The sequence below is a fragment of the Streptopelia decaocto genome, assembly GCF_964273445.1.
Source record: "Streptopelia decaocto genome assembly, chromosome: 11".
Taxonomy (NCBI): Eukaryota; Metazoa; Chordata; class Aves; order Columbiformes; family Columbidae; genus Streptopelia; species Streptopelia decaocto.
In genome coordinates, this window is record NC_138666.1 from 6,206,852 (window position 1) to 6,221,588 (window position 14,737).

A 14,737-nucleotide genomic window follows, 5' to 3' on the forward strand; every position below is an offset into this window, starting at 1 on the left:
CGCTCTGGGACAGTCGGACGTGTTGTGTCAGCCCACATGAGCTGCCGCCGCTCTCCTCCGGTTCAGAATTGGGGAGGGCGGATTTTCAGAGCTGTGAGTGCTGCCCGTGTCCCGCAGCCGCCGTGGGGCTGTTCAGGGTGGCTCGTCCTGAGGCTGTCCCCGCAGTTCTGGGAGTTTCCATGCGCCGGGTGGTGTTTTTCTCAATGGTTGAACTCCCTGTCAGGAGAGAAATCACAACGCTAATTCATTTCATTAAACAGCTCACACCGATGGCGGTTTGAGTGGTGAGGGGTCAGTTTTGCATTTGTGGCATGTGGATGGACAAGTGCATCGCAGAGTGAATAAACGGGGGTTTGCAGGTGTGGGAGAAGGGGTGACCCAGCCATGGGGAGCAGACGGGGTTACAGACACGGGTGATCCTGCCCCTCTCCAAACACGCGGGGTGGAGAGGCCTTCAGCACTGTTATCCCGCACTGGCATAAATTCAGGGGAGAAAAGTGCGGTCAGGGCAAGGCAGAGCTGATCAGCCAGAGCCCATAGCTGCTGCTTTTTGTCAAGGGTGTTTCTGCCACGTTCAATACTTGGTTGAGAATTTAAACCCAAACTTGCTTCAGGGCTGTCTGACCCTTGTGGCAGCTCAGATGCCACGCAGGGCTCCCCCAGCAGCACTTACCGCTGCTCACAGGGCTCTGCTCTCTCTCCGCAGTGGACGTGTTGGAAATGTTGGTGCCAGGGGCAGCGGGAAGGAGCCGAATTCCAGGGCGAACAGCAGGGTGGGGGTAGGTGCTGCTGGGGCGGCCACAGGGTGCAGCCCCAGATGTCCCTGCAGTCACTCCCGTGTTACCCCTTGCCTTAACAGTTGTGTCGCTCTCCATCCTCAGACACATCTTCCTCTTCCTCGTCCATGCTCCCTGCAGGGGCCTTTGCACTCAAAGACACATTTAAAGATGACCTGGGCTGGACAAATGCTGGAAAGGTGGAGGCGAGTCTGTAGCGACCTGTTCGGTGGGGAGGAGGGAGCAGCAGGGGAGACTTTGTCTCTTCTCTGAGATCTTTCACTCCAGGAATCAGATGCTTGAGGTGGGAGAAACCTTAACTGGCACCTCGCTCCCCTCTTGCACCACCCCATTGCAACCATGGGGCGTTACAGGTCCTTCTGTTGCTTGCTTGGGCTCCAGCCTGGCTTTCCTTTAATAGGATTTGTATTTGTGGGTGCACAGAAGTTGCCCTGCGTCAAACGGGGACGGAGGGGATCTCCTGAGCCTGTGCATTGTGATGAGAGTGGCCCTGGTCTAACAACACCCGTCTGGCAGCGCACACTCAAGCAGGCTCTGCAGGATGGGCTTCTGTCCCCACCGAAGGGGCTGCAGCCCCCAGTCCCTCCCATTCCCAGGCGGAAGCTGCTTTTTCTCCTTCTGTTCCTGAACTTTGATTTCGGCTCCTGTGAGAAGTGGGATTGCAACATCAATATTCACTGTGCCGGTTGCAGAGTTGACCTTCGATGGTTTACGTAACGCGGTCACTGCTTCCTGGGCTGCTGCACACAGGCTGTTGTGTGCGTTTGAGGGTCATTTTGCTTGGTTGTTCCACAGCCACTTGGAATTTAGCCATAAGGATGTGGGAGCTAGGAGAGCTCTCTTTTTGCCTGTAGTGCGATATTTTTTCCCCTCTTTAAATGTTTAAACAATAGCGTGAGTCTTTCATCCTGATTTGTTGCAGTGACTGCTCTTCCTTAGCACAGCATCTCTGTTCCTTTTTCCCCGGTAGCCCTGGCTCAGCGGTGACCCGTGCACACTGTGTGGCACATGAGAGCTCTGTGCTGGGTTTCCCTTGCCATGACAGGCCCCCAAGCCCTCCCAGGGGTGTCTGTGGGAGCCCTGGTGTGTTTGCCAGCCATGGAATGGGCAAAGCAGGAGGGTTGTTGGTGTGGGAGATCCCACCTCCCTCATGGCCCCATTTGCCTCCCCCGTGGCTGCAAACCTTCACCCACAGGATTTATCCTGAGCACCAGTGCCACCCGTCACCAGGACGGCTTTTCCAGTTGCACCGCCATGTCCCCAGGAGAGGGATGTGTTTGGGGACGGGTCTGTCCCTCTGCTTTGCTCTCGGCCTTTCCTTTCCCCCGCCCTTGCAGCCCACCCCTTGCATTGGCTCAGTGTGCGCTGCTGGCAGAGTGCTGATGTGTTCAGAAAGCGAGCGAGCACGTGATTTTATTCTTGATATTTTTGTTTGCAGCACCCGCCCCCAGCACAGCATGCTTTTCCTGCACCCTGAGCCCAACCCAGTGCTCCTAGTGCCACCCCAGTATGTTGGCGCAGGGAGGGGGTTTGGCGTGGGCTGCGGGAGGTGCTGCTGCCCGGCGCTGCTCTCAAGTGTGTGGTTTGGGTACAAAGGTTCAGTGAAAAATCTTTTAAAATTATCTCCTTCAAAATGGTTTCTAGAGCAACAATTCTGGCTCTTGGATTCCTCAGAGTTAACTAAACAGTCTGTAGGAAAAAAAAATGCATAAAGCTGTGAACCTCCTTCTGTGCCTGGGACTTCTCCTCCCTCTCCTCTCGCTCCCGCGGCATCTCCCCACATCCACAGACCCATCTCCCCACATCCACAGACCCATCTCCCCCCATCCACAGACCCATCTCCCCACATGCACAGACCGTGCCGAGAGCCAACGTGCTGCCTGGCAGCCGCTGAACCAGCAAAGCAGCTTTTTCCAGCAATTCCAGCCATTTGTGAGGCCTCATCCAAACTACCCCATATCCCCAGCCCTCGGGTGTCCCCAGCCCCTTGCCTTCTCTTGCCCCCCACTCCCAGCTGTCTGTTGTGCTCCACAGTGTTTGGAGGGGGTGCTGGTGCCCCCTAGTTGTCGCTGGCACCACCACAGGGCTGGGGCAACGTCCGTCTGTCCATCCATCCATCCATCCATCCATCCATCCATCCATCCATCCATCCATCCATCCATCCATCAGCTCCTCTCTGCCTCGGGGTGTCCAGCAGCTTCCTCACTCCCAGCCGCAGGTTTCTGAGGTTTTGTGTTGCAGTCACCACAGTTTATTTAGACCCCGTGCTATATTTATTCAGCGAACAGCCGAACCTCTGGAGCAGCTTCCGCTGAAGGTGCCGCGGGTGCTGCCATCCCTCTGCAGAGCACCTGAGTGCTCGCTCCATGGCTCTGCCGGTGCACAGGAGGGTTTTGCTCTTTGGGGAAGAGGGGAGAAGCAAAAGCCCAGCCAGGCCTCGGAGCTGACGGGCACACACTGGAGGGCTCTCGGGAGCCCTGGGGCTCGTAGCCGGCTGGGGAGACGCTGCCGCTGGACCAGGGTTCGCGTGAGTCCGGTCAGCAGTAGCTTAAAACTGCTGCTGCTTTGCAGCCTCCTTCTTGCTAATCCCGCGGGTATGTTATGTGACGCTAATTACTAGGTTAGCAAATGCTTGATGAATCAGATGACCTAAACCATCCTCCTCTCCTGGAGCCGGCTCTCGGGTTGCCTAATGCCCGCGAGTGTTTGGAGCGGCATCGCATGGGAACGGGCTCGTTAGTCACAAGTTGCGAGGCTGGCGAGGGAATCCGTGAGAAGCAAATTGCTGGCTTATTAAAAAATGCATCTGCGTACCAAACCGCGCTCGTTTTCTGTCGCTGGCTCGCTCTGATGTGTGCTGCTGGGGAACTCGAATGGGCTGCGCTGCATTGGGTCTTTCTTTGGTTGGATAATTTCAGTCCTTTTACTAAAATAGTCAAGAATCTGTTCTCACCTAGCAACCGGGGAGAGAGTGAATGTCAGAGCTTCTCCGTTTCTAACCGGGCTCCATAATGCCGGTACAGTGTGGATAGACTGGCAAACACCAGCCTTCAGATCACCCTTAGAAACTCCCCGTGTGCACCAGCCATCTGGGAAGGGCTGTGCGGAAAAGCAGGTCGTTTTATGACGGGAGCTGCCATAAATCTCCCTCCTCCCCCTGCAATCACCTCCTTAACATGCAGAGTGAGAGGTTGCAGTGTGCTGTGTCTCTGTGAACCAAAAATCTATCAATGATGGCTTTTTCCTTAATACAAGAGCTTTTATCAGCGTTGTCTGCAGTGTCCTGCTCCCGGAGGGGAGGGCTGGCTGGGCTGTGCAGAGCCTTCCTCCCCATCCTCCCTCCTCTGCCTCTTTCTTTTTCATGGGAAATGAAAGGTCTGGACCTGAAAATTGGTCTTTTTCTGAATTATTTGTGCTTAACATGGAGATGGTTGTTTCTGATATAAGCCTCTGGGTTCCTCTTACAGCAGTTTGTTAGCCAGTGGCCACGCTGGCAAGAAGATGCATGTACACATTTCTGCACAACCCTGATGTCTGTCCTACAAGTCTAGGGAAAAAGCAAACAAACCCTCTGGCTGTTGCACAGCATTAAACCTCTCTAGCTGAATTATGCTTCTGAAAATTCCTGCAGCTGCTGGGTTTGGGGCCTGGGGACACTCTGTCCCCGGGGAGCTGGGGTGAGTGGTGAGGACGGTGGGCTCAGCCCCACGCACAGTGACCTGGCGTGTTACCAGTGGGCCTGTTCCTCCCACCAGCGTCTCTTCTCGGCTCATGTCAAAGCCGATGTCACCACCATCCTTTCAGCTTAGCCGTGCAGGGCGAGTCTCTGGCTCCAGACCGTCTCCATCCGTCAGATGAGGAGCATCACTGCTGCACGGGCCCGGCTCAGGGCACATGCCTTGCTGTTCTGCCAAAGCACACCCCACTACAGCTTTTCCTCTCATCTTCCTCCTCAGTTTCCTTTTAGGCACCTACTTTTGTTGTCTCTGCCCCCTGGTTTGTTTGCACCGCAGGCCCCACGGCATGTCCATGCACTCCTGGTGCGAAGTGTCACCTCCTCCTGCATCCTCCCCCAGCCCAAATACCAGTTTCTCTGCTTTGCGGTGGCTCCGTGCAGCCATGCCAGCCCTGGCTGCCCTTCTCCCTGCGCTCTTTGCGTTTCGCGTTCACCCGGCTTCTCCCCTGCTCCCCTCTCTTCTTCTGCATCTGCCCGTGCCAGGTGCTGCCCTTACCCTGCCGCTGTCCGCCCCGCACCCCAGCATCACCGCCCGCTCGGAGCCTTCCTCAAACCCGGGCTGTCCGTGGAGCCCTGGGTCGTGTTTAGCCGTGCTGCTGTAAACCTTCCAGCTCCTCCTCAGCCCTCAGCACGCGGTGCCCCACGTCCGCAGCCCTGCGAGCGTGTGAGCGCCCGCACGCCGGGGCTGCCCGCGCAGGTTAAACCTGCTCTTCCCCTGCCTTGAGCTGACGTGCTCCAAAATGGTTTATGCCCTACAATTCTGCAGTAAAAATGAGTCACTCTTACGTACGCTAGGCTGTGGATGGGAAAGCAGAGGCTTGTCGGTCTCTCAGGGGTGCAATGCAGTCTCTACTGCTGTCTGTGCCAGTCTAATTTATTCTTATTGATCTTTTGTTTGTGTGCTTGCTCGGCAAATACACTGTTGAAAATCCCGACTCATCGGCGAGCCAGTTTCTCTGTGCAGCGCTGCGATGTTCAGTGTGAGCTGCTTATTTGGAAATGGTATTTTTCCTGAGGGTACCACCTTCTATGCATGTGTTATCATGTCAGGGCAGTTTAAACAGATGCTTTTTGCATTACAGGGCACAAGGCGTTTGTGGGGAGCGAGGAGCTGTGCCGCTCGGGGTTGGAGCTCCCATCCCCACAACCTGCCAGCATCACAGGGTGTGCTTGAGAAATCTCAGAAGATTTCCTGTCGCTGCCCTTCTCTTGCTGCTTCCCCGCCTCTCTTCTCTGTCCCGCTCCGGCGAGGGCACACGGAGCACAGCACCCAGGGCTGCTGTGAGAAGCAGCACCTGCGCTGGGACCTCCACGGAGCTGCTGACGGGCTCCCAGCAGCCCCAGATCTGTGCTCCCCATTGCAGCTGCACGAGCATCGCGTGACCCGGAGTCAAATTCAGGCAGGAAACCACCCGCGGACTGATGCTCAAACCCCTTTGTCCTGGGAACCTCCTCCTGTTCTGCCTTTCGCGAGACTCTCAGCTTTAGCGCAATTAAAGAGAGCAGAAGTGGTTCCCCGGCTGCGTTCGAGCTCCGCTTGGCTCCTGCTTCTTTCCCCTTTAAGCTGGTGCAGGCGGCTCCTGCTGGCGTCAGCGCGAGGGAAGAGCCGAGCAGGATCCCTGAATTAAACCGCAGCAGCGCCAGGTTGAGGCTTTGCTCCGGAGGTTTGCACAAGGCTGAAGCAAGCAGCACATGAGCTGCTTTAAAAATAGCTAAATAGAGCTGTGGCTCTTCCCCGGGCGCGGCGCTGGGTCTCCTTCCCGCTGGGATCCATGTGCACTCCAGCCACCATCTCTGGTCATCAGCCGTGAGGCTCCTTCCCCCCGCACCCCCTGTACCGCGGGTTTTGCGTTTCCACGCAGGGACTGCCATGCGTACAACCCTGCTAAAGGGGTTTTAGTGTAAAATAACCTTGATTCTCGTTTGCTGAGCTATTTACCCACTGTGAGTGTTTCTCTTAATTTGCCTGTGTTGCTGCAAGGTGTTACAGAAAAGCCTTTAATCAGAGGAGTGGCCTGCGGGAGCCAGTGACACTCAGTGCCATTGAGCAGAGATCTTTGTGCAGCTACCCCTTTTAAATCTGCTGAAAATCAGATTCTGAGTCAAGTCTTCCAGGTTGAAATAAAACACATTTGCAGCTCTTAGCCTGGGACCAGCCAGCCCAGAGCCTTCCTGGTGCTTTGTTCACGTGAGGCCGAGCAGAGGGTTCCAGGGAGACCTTATTGTGGCCTTTCTGTACTTAAAGGGGCCTGTAAGAAGGATGGGGACAGACTTGAGCAGGGCCTGTTGCGACAGGACAAGGGGTGATGGTTTTAAACTAAAGGAGGGAGATTCAGGCTGGACATGAGGAAGAAATCGTTGCCCCTGAGGGTGGTGAGAGCCTGGCCCAGGTTGGCCAGAGAGGTGGTGGATGAACCATCCCTGGAGACATCCCAGGCCAGGCTGGACGGGGCTCTGAGCAACCTGAGCTGGTGAAGATGTCCCTGCTCATGGCAGGGGTGGCACTGGGGGAGCTGGGAACATCCCTTCAACACAAACCATCTGTGATTCCGTGACTCTGCCTGGCGCTTCTACTGATGGTGAGGACGAGACGATGCCGCCTTCGCCCTGGGACACACACGAGCCCGAGTCCTTGGCTGCTTCACCACAGCGAGCGAGAACGCAGCAGTCGCTTTCCGATTTATTTTTATCTTGTTGATCACATGCTTTTTAATGTTAAATGTTCCGTGGAGGAGGAGATTTCTGCAACTGCAGGATTAATAGGAGTTATGGGGGGTTCAGTTGAACTTGGTAATCAATTTTTGCAAACAGAGGCTCATGCTGACAACCTGCTGCAGCCAAGTAATATTAATGAAAGTGTTCCCGTTTAATTGTGGCTCTGTATGCACAGAGCAGCCCTCCACCACGTACAGCGCTTGTGCATTACTTGTACTTCCATGATGCTGCTGGGTGTGTGACCCCCTTGAGCATCTTTGTCCCTGGCTTTGCAGCACGGGACGGCGACGGAGCTGCCTGCAGAGCCGAGGCATACGGCAAAGCCAGGCTTTCCCCAGCGGGGATTTAACAAACCTGCTTCGAGCGGCGGCTCAGGAGCCCAGCGAGGAGTAGGAAGGTGCAGCCTCTGTGGCTCAGCTGTCCCTGTGCCCGGTGGGACGCACTGCTCAGGCTGCTTGTTTCCTTACTGTAAGCACATTGAGTTTAATTTTATTTTAAGCCATTAAAAAACTTTCACTTTCCTGTGATCTGATTTAATCTTACAGCTTCCAGGGCGACCAAAATGTGGCTTTGGAAAATTAGACTGAGGTTCTCCTTCAGTGCACAGATGTGTTTCCCAGGCTTGTATTTGAAGAGGGGTGGCCTGTGCTGTCTGGTCGGAGAGATTCCCTGGCACAGAGTTGCTATTTTTTAAATGTACAGGCTCCCAGGTGCAGGGGTTCGATGGAAATCCTCTGCTCTGGGTGAGACGTTTGCAGCGGGAGAGCAGCAGACAGTGGCACCTTTGTGCAGGGACAAGGTTTTCAGAGCCACCCGCTCGGCAGCCGAGGGAGCGCAGGGGATGCGAGCAGCACGAATGGAGCTGAGCGGTGCAGACGTCCCCACGCGCTGCTGCCCTCGTCTGCCGGAGACTTTCACTCTGCTGGTGGTTTGGTGAATGAACGAGGAAATCCGCACTTCAGCACAAAGTCCAGCAGTTGAGTTTGAGCCCGTCTCTTGGTGGTTTTGCCTGAGCTGCTGGACTTTGCACAGAGGCAAAGGAGGTTCTGTCCTGCTGGTGGCCACGTGGGGTGACCTGTGTCGCCTTGTACAAAACGGCGAAGGGCTGGGTGAGCAGAGCGGGTTAGAGCTGGCGGGCTGCAGGATTTGCTGTTCCCCAGGCACAGGCTGGGTGGTGGGGAAGCGACTGGATGCCGCTAGTCCATCAAGCATCTGTGTGTTCTGTTCCAAATCCTCTTGGACCTCCACATGTCCACACACACTTTTGCCTCTCAGTTTCAGAGCTGGGATCTGGTGATACAATTTGGGGGTTTCCCCTCCCTGGCTGCTGGGAGCCTGAGCCGTGCTTCTTGGAGAGCATTAGCAGACACTGACCTGTTTGCAAACCTCCTTGTATCATCCCTCTTAACGCTTTCTGGGATTCTCAAAATACCTTCAGCAAAATAATAAGCATGTTTGGAGTCAGATGTTTGTGTAGAAGGGTGCCCTTGCCTGTGCTCCGTCACTGGAGGCGCTGCCGTGCTGCACGGGCAGGGGCAGCAGGCCAGGTCGCAGCGCTTCTCGTTGGGGGAGCATGAACGTGCGGCCTTGATGTGATAGGTAAATAACCCCCTGGATCCCTCCATGGCTCCTGGCAGCGTCCTGGCCAGAACCAGCCCCTGCTGCGGCCGAGCCCGCAGGACCGGGGGGCTGCACGAGTCAAAACTCCTTTTCGTTAAAAAGATTTTTACTTTGTGCTTCAAAGTCACGGGCAGGATTTGCTCTCTTGAAAAGCAAGCGCGGTCAGTTTGAGAACAGAGCTGCTGTTTATGCGGGAGGTTTTGAACAGCTTGGCTGTCGGGTGTGTTCGTTACATCAAGGATGCAGCAATGTGTTTTGCTGCTCGGGTTCTTCAAGCAGCATCAGACTGGCCTTGATTCAAATGGGTGTTGGGGTGCGCGATATGAGAGCGAGGAGCCGCTCACCTGCCTTTGGGAACTTTGATGGCTGCTAAGAATATCGGCAGCAGCACTCTCCACACAGCAGGAGCCCTGCAGTTAGTCTGGTTATAAACAAACTGTGTCGGTGCTTAGAAATAGATGTGAGGGAAGACGGATTTTCCACTCACACGCACCATATCTTCCTTCTGCTGCTTTGTGGGTTTAGGACAGTTGCTGGGTAGGAGGGATGCAGCTTGGCTGCTGGCAAAGAATTGCTGTGCTGCTCTGCAGATACGTATCCTGCCTCTTCTCCACGAAAGGAAACTTAATTTTTGTTTCCTGAACTGGCATCTCGAAACTCTGTTCACCAGCACATCCCTGCAGTGGGACCGCAGCTCTGCAGCCCCGTGGTTTGTGCTCCCGCTGGGCAGCGTGCACAAGCAAGCAAACCAGGAGCGCAGAGGAGGGCCTGCTGACCCCCCTCGCGTGCGAAAAGGATCAGTACTTGCATAAAGAAAACTGGAAAAGTGCTCAAGAAAAGCTGTAGGGTCAGGGTTGTGGCAGAGGTCGGTGTGTGAGCCGGGCTGAGCTGGGCAGGGAGGGAGGCAGCGAGTTGCACCGTGCTCAGCAGGGACCAGTTCCCAGCAGCTGGAAGCAGGGCTGCTGTGGGAGCCACTGGGGGCACAGCTGGCGGCGCAGGGAGGGCTGGGGTTTGGCCGGCCCTGTGCCCATGGCCTGGCAGCAGCTAATCCCAGCTGGATGATTGAGGGGACCGAGTGTCAGGCTGGGATTAGTGGGATGACAAGCCAGGCACAGGGCTTTCTTCCTCCCCTCTCGTTTTTTTGGGGGTTTTTCAGATGCAGGAGGGGATGTGGCTGAATAGTCATCACCCTGACTGCGGGCGGGTGCTCTCTGCTGGGCTAGAATCCCCACTTTGGGAGGAGAGGACCAGCCCAGTGCTCCCCAGGCCAGCAGAGCCCTTGGTTTGGTGATGATGAGAGCATGAGATGGCAACGTCTCCAATCTGTCAGCCCGTATCTTGTTAGCACTCATTGCTGGTGCTTTTAGATGCCTCCAGTCCATGCTGTGGGGGTGCAAGGCTGCGTCTGCTCCTTGAAGCACCATCGGCATGAGATGGAGGCTCCTAAGAGCAAGATGGAAGGTATGATGCTGACAGCAGCCCTGCAAAGGACCCGCTCCCTCCCTCTCCCACTGCTGTGTGACGGTTTGGGGAGAACCGGCCGTGCGGTGCATGTCCCGGCTGCAACCACAGCAGCTGCCATGAGTACCAGTGCCCCCAGCGCAGGGATGCAGCTGCTACAGGTGCCCCCAGTGCAGGGATGTGTCCATCACCACAGGCCATTGTACTTGTGAGATGCAGAAGCAGAGCTGGAGAGCTGTTAACGCTTTGCTCAGAAACGAGTGGGTTTTTCGGTTACAGCGGCATTCACAGGTTGTGTTTCTGTGTCTCCTCGCACCACAGAAAAGCAGGGTCCCGAGCGGAAGAGAATTAAAAAGGAACCCGCCACCAGAAAGCCTGGCTTGCTCTTCGGAATGGGCCTTTCGGGGATCCGGGCAGGCTACCCGCTCTCCGAGCGCCAGCAAGTCGCTCTCCTTATGCAGATGACAGCAGAAGAGTCTGCAAACAGCCCAGGTGAGATCCCAAGGGGGGTTTGCTCAGAGATTTTGCTTGTACGCTGCTCCGTGGGGTCTCCCCGCTCTCAGTGCTGCGGGCGGGATGCTAGAGAGGGGACACGGGCACCCCCGGGCTGTGCCGTGGCTCCGGGCACAGGCCGTGGCTGCCGTTCCTTCCTCCAGACCACGGTGGTGGCAGGAGATGTCCCCCGGGCCACGCTGAGCCTGCCCTGGCCACTTAACCAGAGCTTTGGTTCCGCGGGAGCCTCCTCCACGGCACAGCTCCGCGTTTCCACTGGCCTCTCAGCCTGACTCAGTGAAGGAGCATTGTGAAAAAAAGTTAAAATACCATCCGCTGTGGGTTTTTTAATGTTTCTTGTTGTGGAGAGGGATAGGACCCGTAACCAGTGCAGCTGTAACTTGAGATGCGGAGCAGCTGGAATGTGTTTACCACGGATTTTGTGTTTTAGTAATTTTTATCTGTTGCATACATGACCCCGCGGAGTTTTTAGAGGCACTGTGCTGTCTGTCTGTGCACATCTGCAGCCTACACACAAACATTGCAGCTTTTAGCCACATAGTTTGTTCTTGACACCAATCTAGCAGCTTATGTTGCTGTTACTGGGGGAAAAAAAGTGAAAAAAAAAGACAAAAAGCTGTGTTGTCCTCAGAGGGATGAGCTGCTCTCCCAGGAAATGTCCAGCCTCATCCCAGGGCTGCCAGACCTCACATGGACTTGGGAAAAGCCACTTCCCTTAGGAAATGAGGTTTTAGGGTAGGGAGCTGCATTGTTTGCCCCTAAATCATGGGATCGCCTGCAGCCCCTGCAAGGGCCGCAGCTCTCTCTGGTGAGCTTTGGCAGCCTGCAATTAATATCTGCATTCGACACACACAGGCTGTTCTCTGTCTGCACTGTTGCCTTACGGGGAGCGTTCTGGGGAGAGGCGACATGAAACGTGTTGCAAGAGCTCCCTCTAAGGGCTTCAGCCTTGCTTGGAATTCTGACTCTGTTTCTCTCCTCCCTGCAGTTGACACAACACCAAAGCATCCCTCTCAGTCCACAGTTTGTCAGAAGGGAACTCCTAACTCTGCCTCCAAAACCAAAGATAAAGTAAATAAGAGAAACGAGCGGGGAGAGACTCGGCTGCACCGAGCTGCCATCCGAGGAGATGCCCGGCGCATCAAGGAGCTCATCATCGAGGGTGCGGATGTCAATGTGAAGGACTTTGCAGGTAAGCAGCCCGCAGGGCAGCACACCCATCTGGGCCTTTTCCCAACCACTTGAACATTCCAAGAATTGCTCCTGCCAGGGAAAGCAGTTGCTTTTTAACATAGGTTTGCTATTTGTAAAGAAGGGAATTAACCAATAATAAGGATGTAGCCCTTTTGGAGGAGTCTTGCCATCCTTTAAAAAAATACCCTAGTGCAGATTTGTTGAACTAATAAATCCCTGAGCAGGATTGGTTCCCTTGGTGCAGTTTGGCAGCTGAGTTGCCAGGCTGCCCGGTCTGCCCTGACCACGCTCCTGCTGGGCGGTGATGCTGGGCTGGATCTGTAGTGGTCCTGGGGGCTGTCGTGGCTCCGCACTCTCTATCTGTGACCTTCTGGTCCCTTTTCTCCTGCCCTTCCACATGCGTGCTGTCTTGGAAGTCTGGAGGGGGGTTTGCAAGGGGAAATGGGCTGGTTTAGCTCCTTTTTTTACTTAAAATATGGGAAATTATGTGCACAAAAATACTGAGAAGAGTGGGTTTGTAAAGCCATCGCTCCAGCATTGAGTGGCTGATGCCTGCCCCGTTCTGGGCACTGTTTCTGAGCACCGAACGTGGGGGTGCCGCTGGTGGGAGCGGTGCCAAGGACAAGGTCAGGCTCCAGCTGTGCCAGCCGGGCAGCTGAGTTAGAGGAGATGATGGTAACACTTGCTCCTCGTCATCCTCCTCCCTATCGGTGCTGCCAAACTGCCAGTGCTGGGAGCGGGGAAAGGCGCCTGGGACGGGCACGGACACGAGTCCCGGGCGAGATGTGAGCAGTGCCGCTCGCACACCCGCACCGGCAGCGGGATGGATCAGCATGGGGCACCTTTTCTTCCAGCACGTCCGAGAGCCTGACTTTGCTCTTCACTGTTCTCTTCACACAATTTTGGGGCTATAAATAGCTATGCGTGTTCCTCTGCCTGTATGATTAATATCAGCACTAGACTAAAGTATCTGTTGTGATTAATTCTGGTCACAGGTGCCCCTTTTTAATGCTCCAAGTGAAGGTAACGGAACAAGCTCCCACGACGCTATCAGCAAAATACCGAAGGAGCCAGGCACATTCGCTGCGAAACTTCAAAACAGCCTCTGCTTAAAAATAGTCTGTTTGAACATGATAAAATATTTCATTCTGTGTTCTTCAGAGGTTTGTTTGAGAACCAGAGCTGCCGTTACTGTGGAGACCTGCTGTTTGGTTTCTCCCTGCGCCGGGGCCTGTTTTGCAGTGCGCGGCCGCTTGTTTGGAGAGCACAGAAATACTTGTGAGGTCTGTGTGGGGGATGTTCCAGAGCCGTGTCTGCAGTTTGGAGCTCAGTCCGGATCTGGGCAGCAGAAGTTGGAAGGGGAAGGGATTTTAAACCTGCCTTCCACACGGCATCAGCAATTCTCTTAATTTCCCCTGCAAAATTTTGCCTTTCCATTTCCCGGGGCTGTGCAGATGATCTGTTTGTAATGCATTGGTGGGCCAGAAAGAAACAAGGGGTTGATGTAACTGCCGCTGTGGTTGGCAGAGCTGCAGGCTCCTGGTGTGCCAGGGTGAACTGGGCAAACAAGACCAGCTTCTTGGCCACCAGAGCCACAAGCCCCTTGGTGTACCAGCACCGGTCTGTGGATGGAGGGCTCTTCTCACCGTCTGTAACCCCCGAGGGTGACGTCCCTGCTCTGTGTCCCTGTGCTCGCAGGCTGGACGGCGCTGCACGAGGCGTGCAACCGCGGTTACTACGATGTCGCGAAGCAGCTGCTCGCTGCGGGCGCTGAAGTCAACACCAAGGGCTTGGATGATGACACCCCGCTGCACGACGCAGCCAATAACGGGCACTTCAAGGTTGGTTTTTGCTGGATTTCATGGCTTTGTTTTTAATATTTTTTTTTACTTGCGCCTCAAACAGCCAACTACGCAAACATAGAGATTCTAGTTATTTTATTATGGTTTGCTGCTGATAGCCGTGTAGCGAGTGAGAATTTCCCTGCCCCAGTGCTGTTGAGAGCTTTACTTGATGTTCCCCTGCCTAGGGGACAGTTCTTTCTTCTTCTGAACTGGGGGAGGGAGTGTGGCTTTGTGTCTTGTTTTTCCTCCTTTCTTTCCTGCCCAAGTTGGTTCATGTTGCTGGTTTTTGACTCTTATTGCCAACTGTTGGTACCGTAAGGTGTGTGCTGAGCACAGGCTGCTTGAGGACATCCCCCTTTAAGTTATCTATGAAAGCTGTACAAAAAACCTGGAATCGAAACATCGTGAGCATCAAGTCTCAATTTCTGTTCTCAGGTGGTGAAATTATTGTTACATTATGGAGGGAACCCTCATCAAAGCAACAGGAAGGGTGAGACACCTTTAAAAGTAGCTAATTCTCCCACCATGGTGAATCTGCTCCTGGGAAAGACCACGTACCCCTCTAGCGAAGAGAGCTCAACAGGTGAGATTGACCTTTGTGTGAACGTGGGAGTGATGTTCGTGGCCTGCAGCTGTCTGTTAATACAGAGACGTTAAGAGGACAGTGAAGTTAGACCCTTGTCAGAATATCCGCACGCTGCTGCCACGGTCAGGAGTCCGTCCGTAGCTGTAACCCAAATTCTGAGAACATAAGTGGCAGCCGTAGCTCCGGGAGCTCTAGCTGCTTGCCCTGGCAGCCTACGCTGAGATCACTGCCCTGGTGCAATGGAGATGTAGGATTGGAAGCCAATCGCAGG

The 14,737-nt window shown here is 54.8% G+C and overlaps 1 protein-coding gene across 5 annotated transcripts in view; it reads left to right on the forward strand.

Moving 5' to 3' along the window:
* Nucleotides 1-14,737, forward strand: part of ANKRD11 (ankyrin repeat domain containing 11) — a 137,835-nt gene that overhangs the window by 111,446 nt on the left and 11,652 nt on the right. For 4 of the 5 annotated variants that reach the window (XM_082062792.1, XM_082062791.1, XM_082062793.1 and 1 more), the window contains 4 exons: nt 10,651-10,821; nt 11,831-12,034; nt 13,735-13,877; nt 14,316-14,463. In XM_082062792.1, coding sequence (XP_081918918.1) covers nt 10,651-10,821; nt 11,831-12,034; nt 13,735-13,877; nt 14,316-14,463 — 666 coding nt within the window. Of the gene's footprint in view, nt 1-10,650; nt 10,822-11,830; nt 12,035-13,734; nt 13,878-14,315; nt 14,464-14,535; nt 14,737 lie in introns of those variants that run through there. The other variant, XM_082062795.1, reaches the window with a different exon arrangement.